The sequence below is a fragment of the Cynoglossus semilaevis genome, chromosome 1 (assembly GCF_000523025.1).
Source record: "Cynoglossus semilaevis isolate Cse_v1.0 chromosome 1, Cse_v1.0, whole genome shotgun sequence".
NCBI lineage: Eukaryota > Metazoa > Chordata > Actinopteri > Pleuronectiformes > Cynoglossidae > Cynoglossus > Cynoglossus semilaevis.
Window position 1 is genome coordinate 16,853,885 of NC_024307.1, and position 14,886 is coordinate 16,868,770.

The window sequence follows — 14,886 nt, forward strand, 5'->3', positions numbered from 1 at the left end:
TGTCACTGTGTGATTATCAATCATGTTTTAATGGACTGGTGTGAGTGAGTCGTTTCTGAAGGTGAACAGAACTAATAATGTTCTAATGAGTCTAATGTTCTAGAATGTTTGTCTGTAATAAAGCTAGAACTTTTTTTATTTTTCAACTGAATCACATAAAAATAATATCATTGTGCCTATAAATATATATATATATATATAACATTTGCATATGTATTATTTTTGGTTCATTAGGAAATCCAAGTGGAATACCCGTTATTTTTACTAGTTAGATTTTACTCTGACATTTTCTTGTTCCTTTTCTTAAATGTCACAGGCAGTGGAAAAACCTCAGTGAAAACAATGACAGGGAAAACTGGATTTATCTTCATCCTTTCATAACTTCCCATAATTATTAAAATTCTAGTCTGGTTTTAAAAATTGACTCAGAGCTCCCTTCTCACAATTTGAGGCAAAACTTCCTTTTAAAATGGGAGCAGACCGGTCCTGTGATGAAGCCCACCTCACCCCTGACCTCACCTTCAGTCTCCTCAGCACGGCCGTCACCCTCCTCTGGAGGACGTCCCACCTCTGATTTCCCTTCTCCACCATCACCTTCAGTTTGTTGGCAGCATCGGTTCTGTTCTCCCGGGCTAGGCGCCGGTACTGTTTGTTGACCAGTTCCAGCTGAGTCAGACGCTCGTGGACCTGACGCTGAAAGGCCTGTAGACGTTTTCAAGGCATTTTTATTACTTAGTCAGGAAAAAGTGAAGCCATTTGTTAGCTCAGTGGTAGAGCATGTGTAAAAAAATAAATCATTTTTAGGCTAAAATTTGCCGACCACCAGGAGGCGTTTAATTTCTGTCCACTGACCTCAAACTTCTTTAGTTGCTCCTTGGCGCTGGTGTAAAGAACATCAGCAGAGTCAGGGTTGGCAGCCGTGACCTCCGCCGCCTTCAGCCAGTCCTCGAAGTGAGTATAGTCGTCCAGGAACTTACACCACAGACGCCAGGTTTCTTCGATCCTAAGACAAAAAGAGGAACAGGTATTCGGACTTTTACACTAATGTTAGCGTTAACTTGATTGTTATTAATTATGTATTTGCTTCTAGATTACAACCAGTAAAAGGTATATAAAAAGAGGCTAAAAGTGAACTTGTGAAGTGGGTGAGAAAAGGAAATTGAGCATCATCTGCCAGTTGTTGGCCAAGAAAAAGCTGAAGTCACAGAAATATCAAGGTTAAAGTTGGCAAACTTTCTACAAGAAGAAAAGTCTGCAAAACACAACATCAAAATGATGTCTGTTTGTTTTTAAATTAACGATCATCATCATCATCATCATCATCAACATCATGGTGGACATCCTAAGCCCTCTCTCCATCCTTCACCCTCACCTCATCCTCCTCTCCATGGACATGGCGCAGATGTTCCTCCAGCGTCGGTCCAGACTCCTGGTGGTCTGCTGGATGGAGTCATTCTCACCGTCTCCTCCTGCTCCACAGGCGTCAGCATCACGGAGCAGGACGTCACACAGTGTCAGTACAGACGTTACGCTCTCAGTGTGCCGTTCAATGTCACGCTGCAGGTCCTGAGGTTAAAAATTGGAGAGAGAGAAGTTTCATCATCTGTACCACAGTAGAATGTCCAAAAACAAGTTTATTTGGACATTTGGAGACATCATGGCTGATGACTGTACTACAGTTATTACTCCATCACATTGCTTATACAAGGTTAACAGTTAACAGACTGTTAACACTAGGAATACAAGGTATTACAAATGATATACATAAACATAAATATAAAATGTTTTAACAACTTGCTGGTTGTGTTAATAGTTGATGTAAAAACACTGCTATCTAGTGGTGGGAAACTTTCACTGTGGGTCGCAAACTCTAAATGCATTGTGGGGGTTGTAGTTTGTCCTAAACATGCTCCTAAGTTGCCCTAACTTCTTATAAGTAGCCATCTGCTTCGACAGCCACCTGGGCCATTATAATTAAGATGGCAGACCATATTTGGGCCACAAGCTTTAAGTTTGACACTTCTTATAACCTTTGTGTTGTCTTTGATCCATTCTGTCTGTTTGAACTTCACTCCAAAGAAAACATGGATTTTTTTCTGTTGGACTGAATTTATCTGACAGACCTTGAACAACAGTCAGACCAGCTGGAGTCATCGATGACCAAAGGTGTTGTCACTGGTGCTGATGTTCATTATGAAGAACTGATCATTTTCACAAAGATGTCAGTAAAAAAGGAATTACAGTTGTGTTTTCACAGTTTGTTTTTTATTAGTCAGACCCAGACCAAGGTGACAGGAGACAAATGGACTGAGTTTGTGCTGCTGCTACTTTTACTAAAAGGACAGAGTGTGTGTGGCTTCACAGGAGGTGAAAGAAAAGGAACAGAGGCAGGCAGCTAGAGTGGGTTTTCTTAGAAAAGTACTGTAGAGTAGTGTCCATTAGTGGAAGGAGGACAGCTGAGTTGTCTCTGAGGACTGACTTTTAACACAGTTGGGGGGAACAGCAGGACCTGTCAGGTCTCACCCGCGGAAAGAAAAAAAACATTCTTAAAAGCATGATGTACAACACATCCACTCTCGACGTTAGTCTGTGTTAAATGTACTGCTTGTGTCAATGTGCTTGTGTCTAAAGATCAATAACACATGTTCAACAAATGACATCAACAGATGGTGACAAATGTCCTAAATAATCATCAAATGTACATTTAAAAACACAAACAATTTTTATTCTTTTCTTTATGACATTTGACAAGTGTCAAAGTCCACATCCGCCTCCATCACAAAAGCAATTCTGTAATTATTCTACTTCACAGTTTGAAAAACTTTTTCCACATTTATGTCAGTGACACAAACTGACCACAGGAGGCAGCAGTTGACCAGCAGTTCCTGTCTGCAAGAGCTAAAATCACTGATTTTCTCAATAGACCCTGGTACAGTTCAATATAAAATATGTAATTTTCATCTCCTTAAGTTGACGTAGACTACAGTATAAAAATACACAGTGGTTAGAGGACTGAGGTTCATGCTCACCTGCTGCTCTGAGAGTTTCTGCTGGATCTCCTCGCTGCGACAGGTGACGTAGACGACAGGTTTGGAGAGCTCAGCCTCGATGCACGACAGCCACGTTCGCAGGTTACTCATGTTCTTGTCCAGCTGTTGGACCGTCACTAAAGTCTCCTTCAGCTTCCTCACCCTGGGTAGAAGGACAAGAACCGTGTCACCATGACTGTTTGAAATCACACCACTGTGTCTCAGGTCGTTAGTTTGTGGGAAAAACACATTGCATGTACAATATTACTATAATTTCCAGGACACAAACAAGAGCCTGTACAGACATGAGCCACAGTTTGACCTACATGAGATGGATTCCTGTTGACAATGACCTACATCTGCTTTGTGAGTCCCAGACACATAGGCACACACTCAGCGTTCAATCAACATGTGAGCTGTAGACTGTCTATGAAAAGTAAACACAGACTTCTTTTTAAGGTGGTAAAGGTCAACGTGACGGTCTTTTACAATTTCATTTCTACATTACCATATTAGTTTTTTTGCTGAATATTTAGTGATTTTATTTTGGCAAGGGTTAAAAATATTTTTCTACTGTAAGGTAGTAAGTTAACCTGAAATAGAGATCCAAGAAATTATGTTAAGAGCTTCAGTCAACCTCAATTAATTTTGGTCAACTTTTCCCCTCTGCTAATGTAATGCATTTGTGTTTTATTTAAGGTTGGTTTGGAGTTTTTCTGCGGAAATAAAGAATCAGACGGCAGGAACTCAGTCAGACCTGTTTTAAATTCCTGGCCACATCATCAGTCAATGTGTTTCACACATCTATATATGGACCAATAGTATTATTATTATTATTATCTGTATTATTATTGGCTATTTTCATAGCTATTTTATAGCTAGCGCATTAGCTGTTTATTTAACCTCATTGACACAGCACAGCAGGGTATTACAGTGACCTCTGTGTCTGTGTGTCCGTGCTCCTACAACAAACCCCAGTTCATTTCTGATGCATGCATTATTGTGAGGTAGCATTTGTGTAGCAGTTAGTGGGGCGTAGAGGGTGAACAGCAGGTATATGACATAAAAAACACACACACAAACACACACAAACACCCATTTTAACCGATGCACACTCATCGTCAGCAGCTGAAGGGATTCTGTTCGTTCTCTGTGCCTTCATGCCATCACTGACTAATCTCAGCGTGCCCTCCTCCCCCTCTGCTCCTGCTCTCCTCCTCTTCTTTCTCTCTCCTCCTCCACATCTGATCTACATCTCCTGATTGTTTCCCTGGTCTGCCTCCTCAGGAAGAGACGACGATCAGAGGTACTCACAGGCTGGTGAGGAGGTTACGCCATGTAATCACTTAGCAACACCCACCACCACCACCTGACCAGCGTCACTGCTACTGCTCCTCCTCCTCCTCCCTTTTTAACCTCTTCAAAAAAACTGGTTGGGTCTGCAAAAAAGCCAAACTTTCAAAAAAAATTTAAATCTTTTTTTTGCAGTATCTTTGGCTAACTAATTTAATTTAGCAGTTATTTTTGTTTTGTCATTTTATGTCCATTTTAAATTATTTTTAACCAACCAAATTAACTGAAAGTCGACCTACCGAAAAAAAAAATAAAAAAGCAAATGATAGCTTAAAGATGGATGTACAAAAGTACAAACAAAGTAACACTGAAAACAATACAGCAGGCCTAAAAATCTGTAGAAGTTTGAAAAAGTACCTACAGGTTATGTAAAGTATGAAAATAGCAAAAACAAATAAATAATAGTTACTAGTGATGACAACAAGCTTTAGGTTTATGGTTAACTTTAGCTAGACAACAAAAAGGCCAAAAATATAAAAGATAACATATCTAAGTAATAACTAAAAGTTAACAACAGATTAGTAAAACTGATTAAAACCCCTTTTCAGGTCATTAATTGTCAGTTTTTATTTCAATGTCATTTTATTATACGCTACTTTATGGAAAACTAAAACTACGTGTAAGCTTTTCAGGCCAAAAACAGTCATTTTTGACTGTGCCTTGGCCAACCAAGATTTGTTTCATTTTTTATGCCATATCTTTTGCTAACAGGCAACGGCTGTTTTGGCAAAAGTTTGAGGTCATTTTTAACTATTTTAAGGCTAACGTTTAGCTGTATTTATGTAGCTACCTCACAGCTACCTGTTGATATAACTACAGAAGCCTGACTGGACATTTTCTAACAAGGCTTTCCTTAAATGAACAATGTTGTTTCCAGGGACATGGTTTAGAATTTAAAGGGTATATATGAACATTTTAAAGGGCTTTTGCACTAGAAGAAGAATGAGTGTTTGAAGCGGAAACAAAGCAGTGGACATTGAACAGATCCAGGTCCAGGTGGTGAGCAGCAGATTACAGGTGCAGCTCACTGAGCCACATTAGCACGACTTTAAAAGGCAGCAGGAAGACACAAGAGCCGTAGCTGGAAAATCTCCATCTGCCACCGTGTTCCTTTACAAACACACCAGCCTACAGCTTCACACTGAGTTAATGACATCAGTAAATCACAGAGTGGAGCTTGAGCAAAGCAACAGGTGGAGCAGCAGCAGGATTACAGTGAATGGACAAAACAGTAAATAAATAAAGACGTACAGTCAATCTGAAGCCGATGAAACTGTCGTCGACAGCAAACAGTCGCTTCTGCATAATCAGTGCTTCCCAACCAGGGGGACGTGGTCTATTCCTGGTACACAACAGCACTGAAGGGGATTTTTCCCTCATGTTGGTTTTAATGCTGGATTGAATTTATCAAACAATTTTAAAGTAAATCTGTCATAAAGTTATCTTTATTATAACAATGCAATTTTCATAAATACAGTATCCATTAAGAAAAACTAATCAACACTGGTGGAGATTTCTGTTGTTAACTAGAGTAAAATAAAGCAGTGTAGGGGTTTGAAGAAAGTTTGTCCAGGTCTCGATCAGAGGCTACAGCAGACTCTAGGTCAGTTCTTCTCAGAGTCTCAGTTCTTTTTATCACAGGTTCTTCAATATCAAATTACATCTATTATCCCCCACTCCACAGACCTTCTTGGCAACAGGCAGAGAAAACTCAGCATGCTCACCATGACGACCAGATTTACAGCATCTTAATAAAGACTCATCTTCGTCGTAGTCTACATCAGAGTCAAAACAATTGTCATTCAGAGGCAAACACTCTAAAGTCATAAACACGCAGCAGGTGTGAGGAGACTGAGGAGCAGCAGATTAGAGTTAGAAAAACATACAGCTGCATCTCACACACAAACACACAAACTGAAGACACAGAGACAGGATGTCGGCCCCTGACAGTGGCCCCTGAGGCTGAGGGGACAAAGCCTGGTGTTTAGCAGCAGCATCAGTAGCATCAGTAACAGTAGCAACAGCAGCTGCAGCTACCGGTTTGTTTTAGAGACAAAGAGCAGCAGAGAGTCGGTGTTGACTCTTCTAATCCAACCAGCAGGTCATCGTCCCACAGTAAGTGAAGCGAAACAAAAACAAAGAAACGTTTCCTCTGCTGCCACATCAGAACCTATCCAAACATGTGACTCAGTTCTGAAGGACTCTGACCAACACAACAACAAAAACTCAACTGATTGTGGGCCTTAACCTACACCAACTGTGTCAGAATGTTCTCAGAAGTGTTGTTTGCAATACTATTTAACCTTCATTTAATTAAGTCTGTGGAGACTTATAACCGCTTTATAAAATCAAACACAAACATCAAGCATAGTATGAAAATACTCTATTAAAAATATGAAACATAGAAACCCAGACATTATAAAAGTTCAACAAGGTAACGCTGAGAGGCAATAATACTGAGGAGCACTGATCAGAAACAGGTTCGCTTAAAAAATATTTATTGAAAGTCAGCAGTGAGATTTAGCTCCAGAGCCTTAGTGTTATGTGCTGACTCACTGTGACCGTCATCATGGTCAGTTCATACTCACTGTTAGTGTGTGAGCACAACAGACCTGACCTCAATCACTGTCAATCTGGACACAGTCAGGTACAGTGAACCGAGGACTGAGTCATCTGTAAACGGGGCTTGACAACAGCCAATGAAAAAGAGAGGCTAGGACACAGGAAGTACAGGCAGAAAACAACAGGAAGTAGAGTGACAAGACAACAGGAAGTAGAATCATAACACAACAGGAAGCAGAGTGATAAGACAACAGGAAGTAGAGAAAATGAAGCGTTCTGTTTTTTTATTGATGACACCAGTTGCCACAGAAAGGTCCAACCCCATCAATCCACAAAACCTGCAACAGTTCTTACAACTACCGGTCAAAATATTTAGTATTATAAAAATTAGTTTAAGATTTTTATTATTTTTGTTGTTTTAGATTGTGTGCTAATAAACCAAGAGACAATTCTTTCAGCAGAGCCCCACTCTTCTACTTCAAGTGGTTCAGACCAGATTATATAGTGATGAACACAGATCTAACCCATGAAAAGGTACTAGAGTGGAGGGGGAGAATAATCCCACCATAGTGCAGACCTGTCCTCTCCCTCCTCCTCCTCCTCCTCCTCCTCCTCGTAGCCGTAGTAATGAGGTTAAGCCTGTTAATGAGCTGCTGCAGCACGAGCCCAGTGTCAGTGGTGGAATGTGCAGCTGTCACACTGCTCCACTTTGATTTAATCACATCGTGATCAGTGAAGAGCAGGAAACTGTTAGAGAACGTTTGGACCAACGTTCATCAGCGTCACAAAGATAATGACGATAATGAGTTTGGACTTCACTCCCATTCCACAACAATAAACAAAAACGTTCAACATTTATTACTCCAGAAATCCACTCAGATGTATCACATGACAGCAGACCTTCACAGGTCATGTGACTGCCCAGCACTAGAGAACCGTGACTGTTGTCGCTCAGAGGACAGGTTGTTTAAAGAGGATCGCTTTAAGGGATAGACATAAAAATATGTATAAATAGCCAGGTCAGCGGAGGCAGCTACTAGCAGCTGAAGAAATTCTTAGTTACCATGAGGAGCAGCAGATATTAACATAAATCATGTTAATATATTAAAGCAGTAAAACACTGCCTAAAACTGTAGCTACTTGGCCAATCAGTAGTTAAAGGTCAGTCTGTCAGAGACTAGTGTAGAATCAACTTAATTAAGATACTGTGCTACAATAACAGTCAACAGTCACTGTACAGTTTAGTTCTGTTAAATCATGGGAATCAGTCAGGACTAACAGCCTCTCTGCTCTCCCCCCTGCCCTCCCCCTAGTGTTTTATCCGTTCTGTCCTGGTCTGTTCTTCACCTCCCTCCACTTCACATTTTACCTCCCATTGAAAAATCTCCTCCAAACCTCCAAACCAACACACCTTCCTGGTTTCACCTCTCTTACAGCCTCCGTCAGACGCTGTAGTGAAGCCTGTGTCCTGTTGTTTGTCACAGAGCCCACAGTGACCACTGTAATGAGTGTAATCAGTGACAGAACAGTTTCCTCCCAGGGGAAAAAAGAGAATCCTGAAAAACTGTCCTGTCAGCCCAGGAACATCACCTGTTTCATAAAGATACAGAGTCACTAAAATACAACCACATCTGTGTTTGTACTGCAGCAGCAGTCTGGGTCAGAGGTCAACAAGAAGTTTTCTAAATCTCTGAAAATTCACTATGATGATTTATTTAAAGTTCACATAAGGTACATTTTCCCATTAGCTTCTGTAGCATAAACATTTTTTATTCATATTTCGTACTGGAATCTAAAGGATAGTTTAAAACATGTGACCGATAGAGTCTCCACTGATGTCAACCCAGAGCTGCAGAACAAACCCAGAACCACACGTTCTCCACACTGCCCTGAGACCACCACTACTGTTGTTCTGGTTCCACTGGTTCTACTGGTTCCTACCTGGCTTCAATGTGGTGGAACAGATGCTGCCAGCGGTCATTGACGTCGCTCAGCTTCTGGTTGACCTCCGTCTCCTTGGTCTTGTTGCTGGCTGTGATGATCTGCTCTCCCAGCTGCTTCAGGTGGGTTTTGTTCTCACTGAAGAGGTTGATCTCCTCCATACAGTCCTGGGAGGAGGAGAAGGAGGAGGAATCAGGACACTGTCTGGATTTCCTACAGGTCAGTGCTGCAGCGGCCTGTTTCCACCTCACAGCTGTACTCCAGGACCAGGAGGTTTCAAGGTTCATGACCAAAACTCAGCAAACCACTGACACAATAACAGGCGCCATCATGGCTTCATTTGGAACCAGTTGAAATGAAAAAAAAAGAGGAGAGAAGAGATGAAGGTAAAGGTAGGGAAAATGAGGCACAGGACAGTTGAAATGAGCAACAAGAGAGAGCAACAAGAGAGAGCTTTGTTGTCACTTTTGTCAATTTAAGATAATTCTTAACAAGAGAGAGCTTTGTTGTCACTTTTAAAAATAATATTTAAGGTAATTCTCCCAAGTTTTTAACTTTTTTTTTGTACAAAGTCACTCATCTCTGCTGCAAACTTTCAGGGTGAAAACTCTCAACAACCCACCCTTCTCCCCGCCTGAAGGTAATAAGATGTGGTTTAACTGTCCGTAATAAAAAGGCCCAGTGATGTGTGTTCCTGCTGTGGCTCCAACAGCTGTCGCCTCAACAATCAGGAGAAAATTCACTGCTTCTCCATTGAAAAGACTTCGACTGATGGACCTTCAAAAACCCCGCCTCCAGAAAAAACCCAAGTCACATGACCAGGCAACAGCATGGCGGTGTTGTTTAAACACATCACAGTTCCAGAGTTTCTGGATTATTGAGGTGTGTTGACGGACTGTTTTTGGTGATATATTTTATCAACAGAATCCTCAGACACCAATGGTCTTCTCTACAACTGTACCGTTAGCATTTTAACAGCCTGTCTGACTGTATGTGGATTGTAGTGTTGCTTGTCTGCTCCTGCCCTACCCTCCTACACACACCCCACACCCCTCCTTGTCTGAAGCTGCTCTCTCTGTCTCCACAGCTCTGCTCAGTGTCTGATCTGTTCTGGTTTTCCTAAAAATGTTGAAAAAAGAAATCTGATTTTTGTCTTGATCTTTTTTTGTCTTGGTCATTTAATTTTGGATTTTTTTTCCCATTTCAGTGTTCTTTGGGACAGATTTGATTTATTTTCTAAATCAACCAATAACTAAAATGTAAAAATGTCTTTTGTGAAACTGGACTGAACAGATATAACTGACTTGACTACACACCTCGCTCACCCACAACACTGGAAGGACTAAACAGCAGTGTCTCAAACAGGAGTCTAAGGTCGTCCTGGTGAAGTCTGTCAGGGACCAGACCATAACCAGAGTTGACCTGGCCTCCATCCTCTCACCTTCTTCAGCTTCTCCACCATCTCCTCGATGTTGAGCTGGGAGTCGTCCATCACCGTGTTCTCCATCTGTGTGAGCCACTCACACAGTTCCTTGTTCTTCTGGTTGAAGATGATCCAGGCATTGAGGCGGTCGGCGATCTCCTGCTTACGTAGAGACACCTGAAACACACACACACAGGAGAATGTTGATGAGATGGTTACAGCTGTTGTTGAAGTAGCAGGAGGAAGAAAAGTGTGAGACATGTTTGTTTGTTTGTTTGTTTGTGTTTTTCTTCTCGTCACTGATGCTTCAGTCGTTAACCAGACTGTTAGGCTCTGTCTGAGGATCAGAATGGATTCAGAGGAGAGTCGGATTTATTTGAACCTCAAGAAAAAAAAACTCAGGTCTCACCAATTTCTTTTTTGTACTCAGTTTATATATTTGTTAATATTAATCAACAGTAGTAACACGTAAAAAAAAGAGTTGGGACAGAAAAATAACTTAATTTTTTTAATCAACGAACTCAGCTAAGATTCTAGGACATTTTTATCCTTTGTCAAACTTTTAGCTTTGAGTGAGACTAACTTTAACACTGTGTACGTTTCAGATATATATTCAATGTAAATTATTAGCTCGCTGATTCATTTTTCAACATAGCCTGTGTCATCAGGTTTTAAAGATTCAAGTTTTCATATTTTTTGTTGATTTCCACATTTAATCAATCTTTGAAGCATTGTTTAAAAAAATATTTCTAAACTCTATTTTATAATTCTCTATAATTCCCAGATAGCATTACGGTATTTCATTGTTTACCGTTTGTTTTGATTTCCACAGCAAACATTTCTATCTTCTCTGAACTTGTTTTTCTGGACTCTCACCAAAGCAGGATAATTGCAGGGTTTAAACTAAAACTAAAAGAAAAAACCACCACACTGTAAACACATGGCTCCAGTGTGTCTCCAACATCAGCTCAGTGACTCTGACCTTGTTACACAGCTCCTCCCACTGACACCTCAGGTGCTCCACCTGCTCCTGCAGCAGTAGAACGTCCTCAGCCATGATGTACTGGGACAGGTCTGTCTTCATGGTGCTCAGCTCCGTCAGGCTCTCAGCCCAGTCCACCAAGGAGTCCTGGGTCTCCTGCATACCAGAGGAGACAGTCAGGGCCTGTCCAGCAGCTCTCTGTCCTTGGGACAACCTAACCAACTTCTGTGTGTGTGTGTGTGTGTCAGCCCACTATCTCTGTCACAGCCCACTTTCTTTCTCTGCCCCTGTCTCTCTGACATCGTCTCCACCCACAGAGGATTAAGGGCCTGTGGCCTGGGAGAGGGTGAGGGGAGGGCTGACAGTGGAGGGGGAAGGGTTTGTTGGACAGAAAGGAGGAGGAGAAAGGAGGAGGAGTGGGTGTGTGTGTGTGTGTGTCAGCCCACTATCTCTGTCACAGCCCACTTTCTTTCTCTGCCCCTGTCTCTCTGATATCGTCTCCACCCACAGAGGATTAAGGGCCTGTGGCCTGGGGGAGTGTGAGGGGAGGGCTGACAGTGGAGGGGGGAGGGTTTGTTGGACAGAAAGGAGGAGGAGTGTGTGTGTGTGTGTGCAAAGGTTGAGATGGATCAGAGAGGAAGTGAGTTCTGAGTCAAACTGGTTTTAAAGGTAGCTTCTCTCATTCACAAAGGGACAGTTTCCTCTAAAACAAACAGGGGACCTGGGGCCTGAGGTCATCTCTCTCTCTCCCTCTGTGACCCTCTCTCCATCTGTCTGACTGTGTGTCTGTATAACCTAATTCCTGACTCTGTCTGTGACCCTGATATTGGTACTTCATTTATATGGTGACAAACCATAAATCTGTTAAATATTAAAACTGCTGTGACAGATTTTATGTTTCACCTCCAGTCGTCTTCATTATTCCCTATAAGTTTGTCTGTTTTGTCCTGTAAGAATGACTTTTCCAGAGATTTAAGCCCACAGAGACACAGCACTTGTTGATCATCACTGCCTCCATCACTGAGTTCAAAGCCATTCTACCAGACTGACATCAGTGACACAAGGTGACCACAGGAGGCAGTAGTGGACCAGCAGCTCCTTTGTCCCTCTTAGCTCAAATGGTGGGGTGTATGTGCTAGGGTGTGTTGTGTGTGTGTGTGTGTGTGTGTGGGTGTGTGTGGGTGTGTGTGGGGGTAGGGGGGGGGTGCCAAAGGGGCAAAAACACTGGACATATTATACATGTAAACTTAGAGTCTTGTTTAGATCTAAATGTGATGATGAAACTCATGGGACCTTAAACAGAAAGGCGCGCGCACACACACACACAGGGTTAAATCAGCCAATCAGATTACTACTTAGAGTTCCAATGCAATCAAATCACAGGACCAATGACAGGAAGAGAAAATGTGCTGACAGACCTGTTGGTCTGTGTGTACTTTGTGCAGTTGTACCTTGTGGAACTTCTCAGCACTGTGCAGCTCATCGTCGCTCTCAGGCATCGACTGGTTCAGTCTGGTCTTAATCTCCTTCAGCTGCAGCATGTGCTCGGCTAGTTTTGCCTCACAGCGCTCCCAGTTCTGAGACCCACCACAATAAAAATCAGACTTGTTAGAGGTGTCCCAAAGCTTATGACCAAATAGAAAATATGATTCCAGAAAATCTTTAAAGAAATATATAATTAAAACATTAAATATTTACAATGACAATCTTGGCTTTTCTTTTACCACTTCCTAAACTTAGCACTGTAAAAATCTGCCAGTGAAGAAAAGTTGTCAGTAAATGTTTGACAGAATTAGACCTGATAAGGGGTTAAGCAGATACAGGATACAAATATAAAAATGAAATGTATAAAAATAAGCCAAGGATAATTAGCACAAATGTTATACCAAAACTAGCCTAAAGTTAATCAAGAAGGCGCGCGCAAGACAAGACAAAAAAACAAACAAACAAAAAAAAACAACACAACAGTGTGGAACTGGTCACTGAAGAGAAATGTGGTTTTAAAAGAACCTTTTTCAGCTAGAATGTTGCTTGTATACAAAGCTACTGTATAAAAAGTTAAGTTAGCTAAAAAAGCAGCTACAATGTATCCAGTGAAATGTTATTTAGTGGAAAGCTAAAAGTGGGTGAATTACAGTACAGTGAAAAGACAATTAATAACAGAAAACTTAAGTCAGGACCTTGAACCATCTCTCTGTTGAACACCAGTGTTAGTTGGTCCTGAGTGAGCAGAACCGTGGTACCTGGACTATGGCTTCTGTCAGGTCCATCCTGTGGCCCAGCAGGTTGTGGAGGTTCTCCCAGTCCTCCTGCAGGGTTCCCAGGTCCTCCTGCAGCCGTGTCTGCGTCTCCTCGTCCCCCATGGAGAAGAGCTGCCGTCCCAGCTCCAGAGTGTGGAGGAAGCTGCACTGGTACCTCTGGAAGAGCAGCTCTGTGTGCTGAGGAGGAGAAGGAAGGGGCGGTTAGGACGCAGGTGAGACCAATCAGACCAGGACTGATCTGATTGGTCTCAGCTCAGGTCAGTCTGAGGTCAGTCGGTGAAGTACAGTAAAATCATCTGTTCCATTTTCACTCTAAGTGATCTTCTTTGTTGTTATGCTAATGATAAACTCTCCTTCTCCTTTTTTCATTTCCCTTTGATCAAGTACGACAGTTTCAGTCTGTAATGAGATTAACCATTCAGACGTCTGGACTGAAGGCAAAAAACATTTAAACACAACAATGTTCAAGGGGAATGTTTTTAACTTTTGAAAATATGGAGATTAAACTATTTAACTTATTTTAATTTAGTTAAAAATCGAATTACCCTGCAATGGCTCCTGGGGGATGAATAACATTAGTTTAATTTTGTCCCCATGGGGGATGAATAACATTAGTTTAATTTGAAAAACCTGGACTGGAGCCTTGTGAACCTGACAATGTCAGAACTCCTACTTTAGCGTCAGTGTTCTAGGCAGACATTTCCAGAACATTCTGTACATTTACATCCAAAATCAAACACATTTTACGTGTTACTGATATTAAGTCAAGTTTTAAATGTGTTGTTATCCAGTTATATCTGGGATCAACATTTCTGAATGAATGTGATTGATGTTTTATCTTAAACTGAAAATTAAAGGCAATAATTTAAATAAAATCTGAATTATATCCTTCAAGTTAAAGTAAAATAAAACTGTTTCAATGTTACATTTCTCATCATACACTGAGAAAGAGTCAAACCCTCAGTCCATGTAATTTTTGGCCACACCTGTAGGTGTCTCAGTGAGCATCTGAGCTGCTGTAGGCTGCAGCGTGGTGGACCAGTGGGCGGTAGTAGAGCATGAGTGTCAGACAGGAACCTCTGCAGCTTCTTCAGGCTGCGGTTGTACTGGTGCCAGTTTTTTAGTAGACCTTCCACCAGGGAGCGCCGTTGGTCTGCACGTAGCACCGCGCTGCCTCAGCTGAGCCAGTTTCAGCCGGAAGTCACTCCTGAAAACATGAGCACAGCAGTGAAGTTTGAGGTGGAGCCAACATGAAAAAAATTGGACACGCAGGTGGCGCTAAAAATCTATAAACTTTAGATCTAAGTTAAAGGACAGATGAATATTACTCAGAGT

The 14,886-nt window shown here is 41.6% G+C and overlaps 2 protein-coding genes across 2 annotated transcripts in view; both read right to left on the minus strand.

Annotated features, from left to right (window-relative positions):
• The window catches only part of LOC103382735 (nesprin-2), a 25,401-nt gene extending 10,680 nt beyond the window's left edge, over positions 1–14,721 (minus strand). Inside the window, exons 1-10 of the mRNA XM_025056443.1 lie at positions 14,538–14,721; positions 13,534–13,728; positions 12,742–12,867; positions 11,291–11,446; positions 10,327–10,485; positions 8,886–9,052; positions 3,030–3,192; positions 1,373–1,566; positions 853–1,003; positions 520–702 (exon numbers count right to left, since the gene is read on the minus strand). Of these exons, the coding sequence (XP_024912211.1) occupies positions 520–702; positions 853–1,003; positions 1,373–1,566; positions 3,030–3,192; positions 8,886–9,052; positions 10,327–10,485; positions 11,291–11,446; positions 12,742–12,867; positions 13,534–13,653 (1,419 nt within the window). The 5' untranslated portion in view covers positions 13,654–13,728; positions 14,538–14,721. The remainder of the gene's footprint in view (positions 1–519; positions 703–852; positions 1,004–1,372; positions 1,567–3,029; positions 3,193–8,885; positions 9,053–10,326; positions 10,486–11,290; positions 11,447–12,741; positions 12,868–13,533; positions 13,729–14,537) is intronic.
• LOC103382657 (nesprin-2-like) overlaps positions 14,617–14,886 on the minus strand; it is a 42,133-nt gene continuing 41,863 nt past the window's right edge. Inside the window, exon 51 of the mRNA XM_025060521.1 lies at positions 14,617–14,758. Coding sequence (XP_024916289.1) covers positions 14,617–14,758 — 142 coding nt within the window. The remainder of the gene's footprint in view (positions 14,759–14,886) is intronic.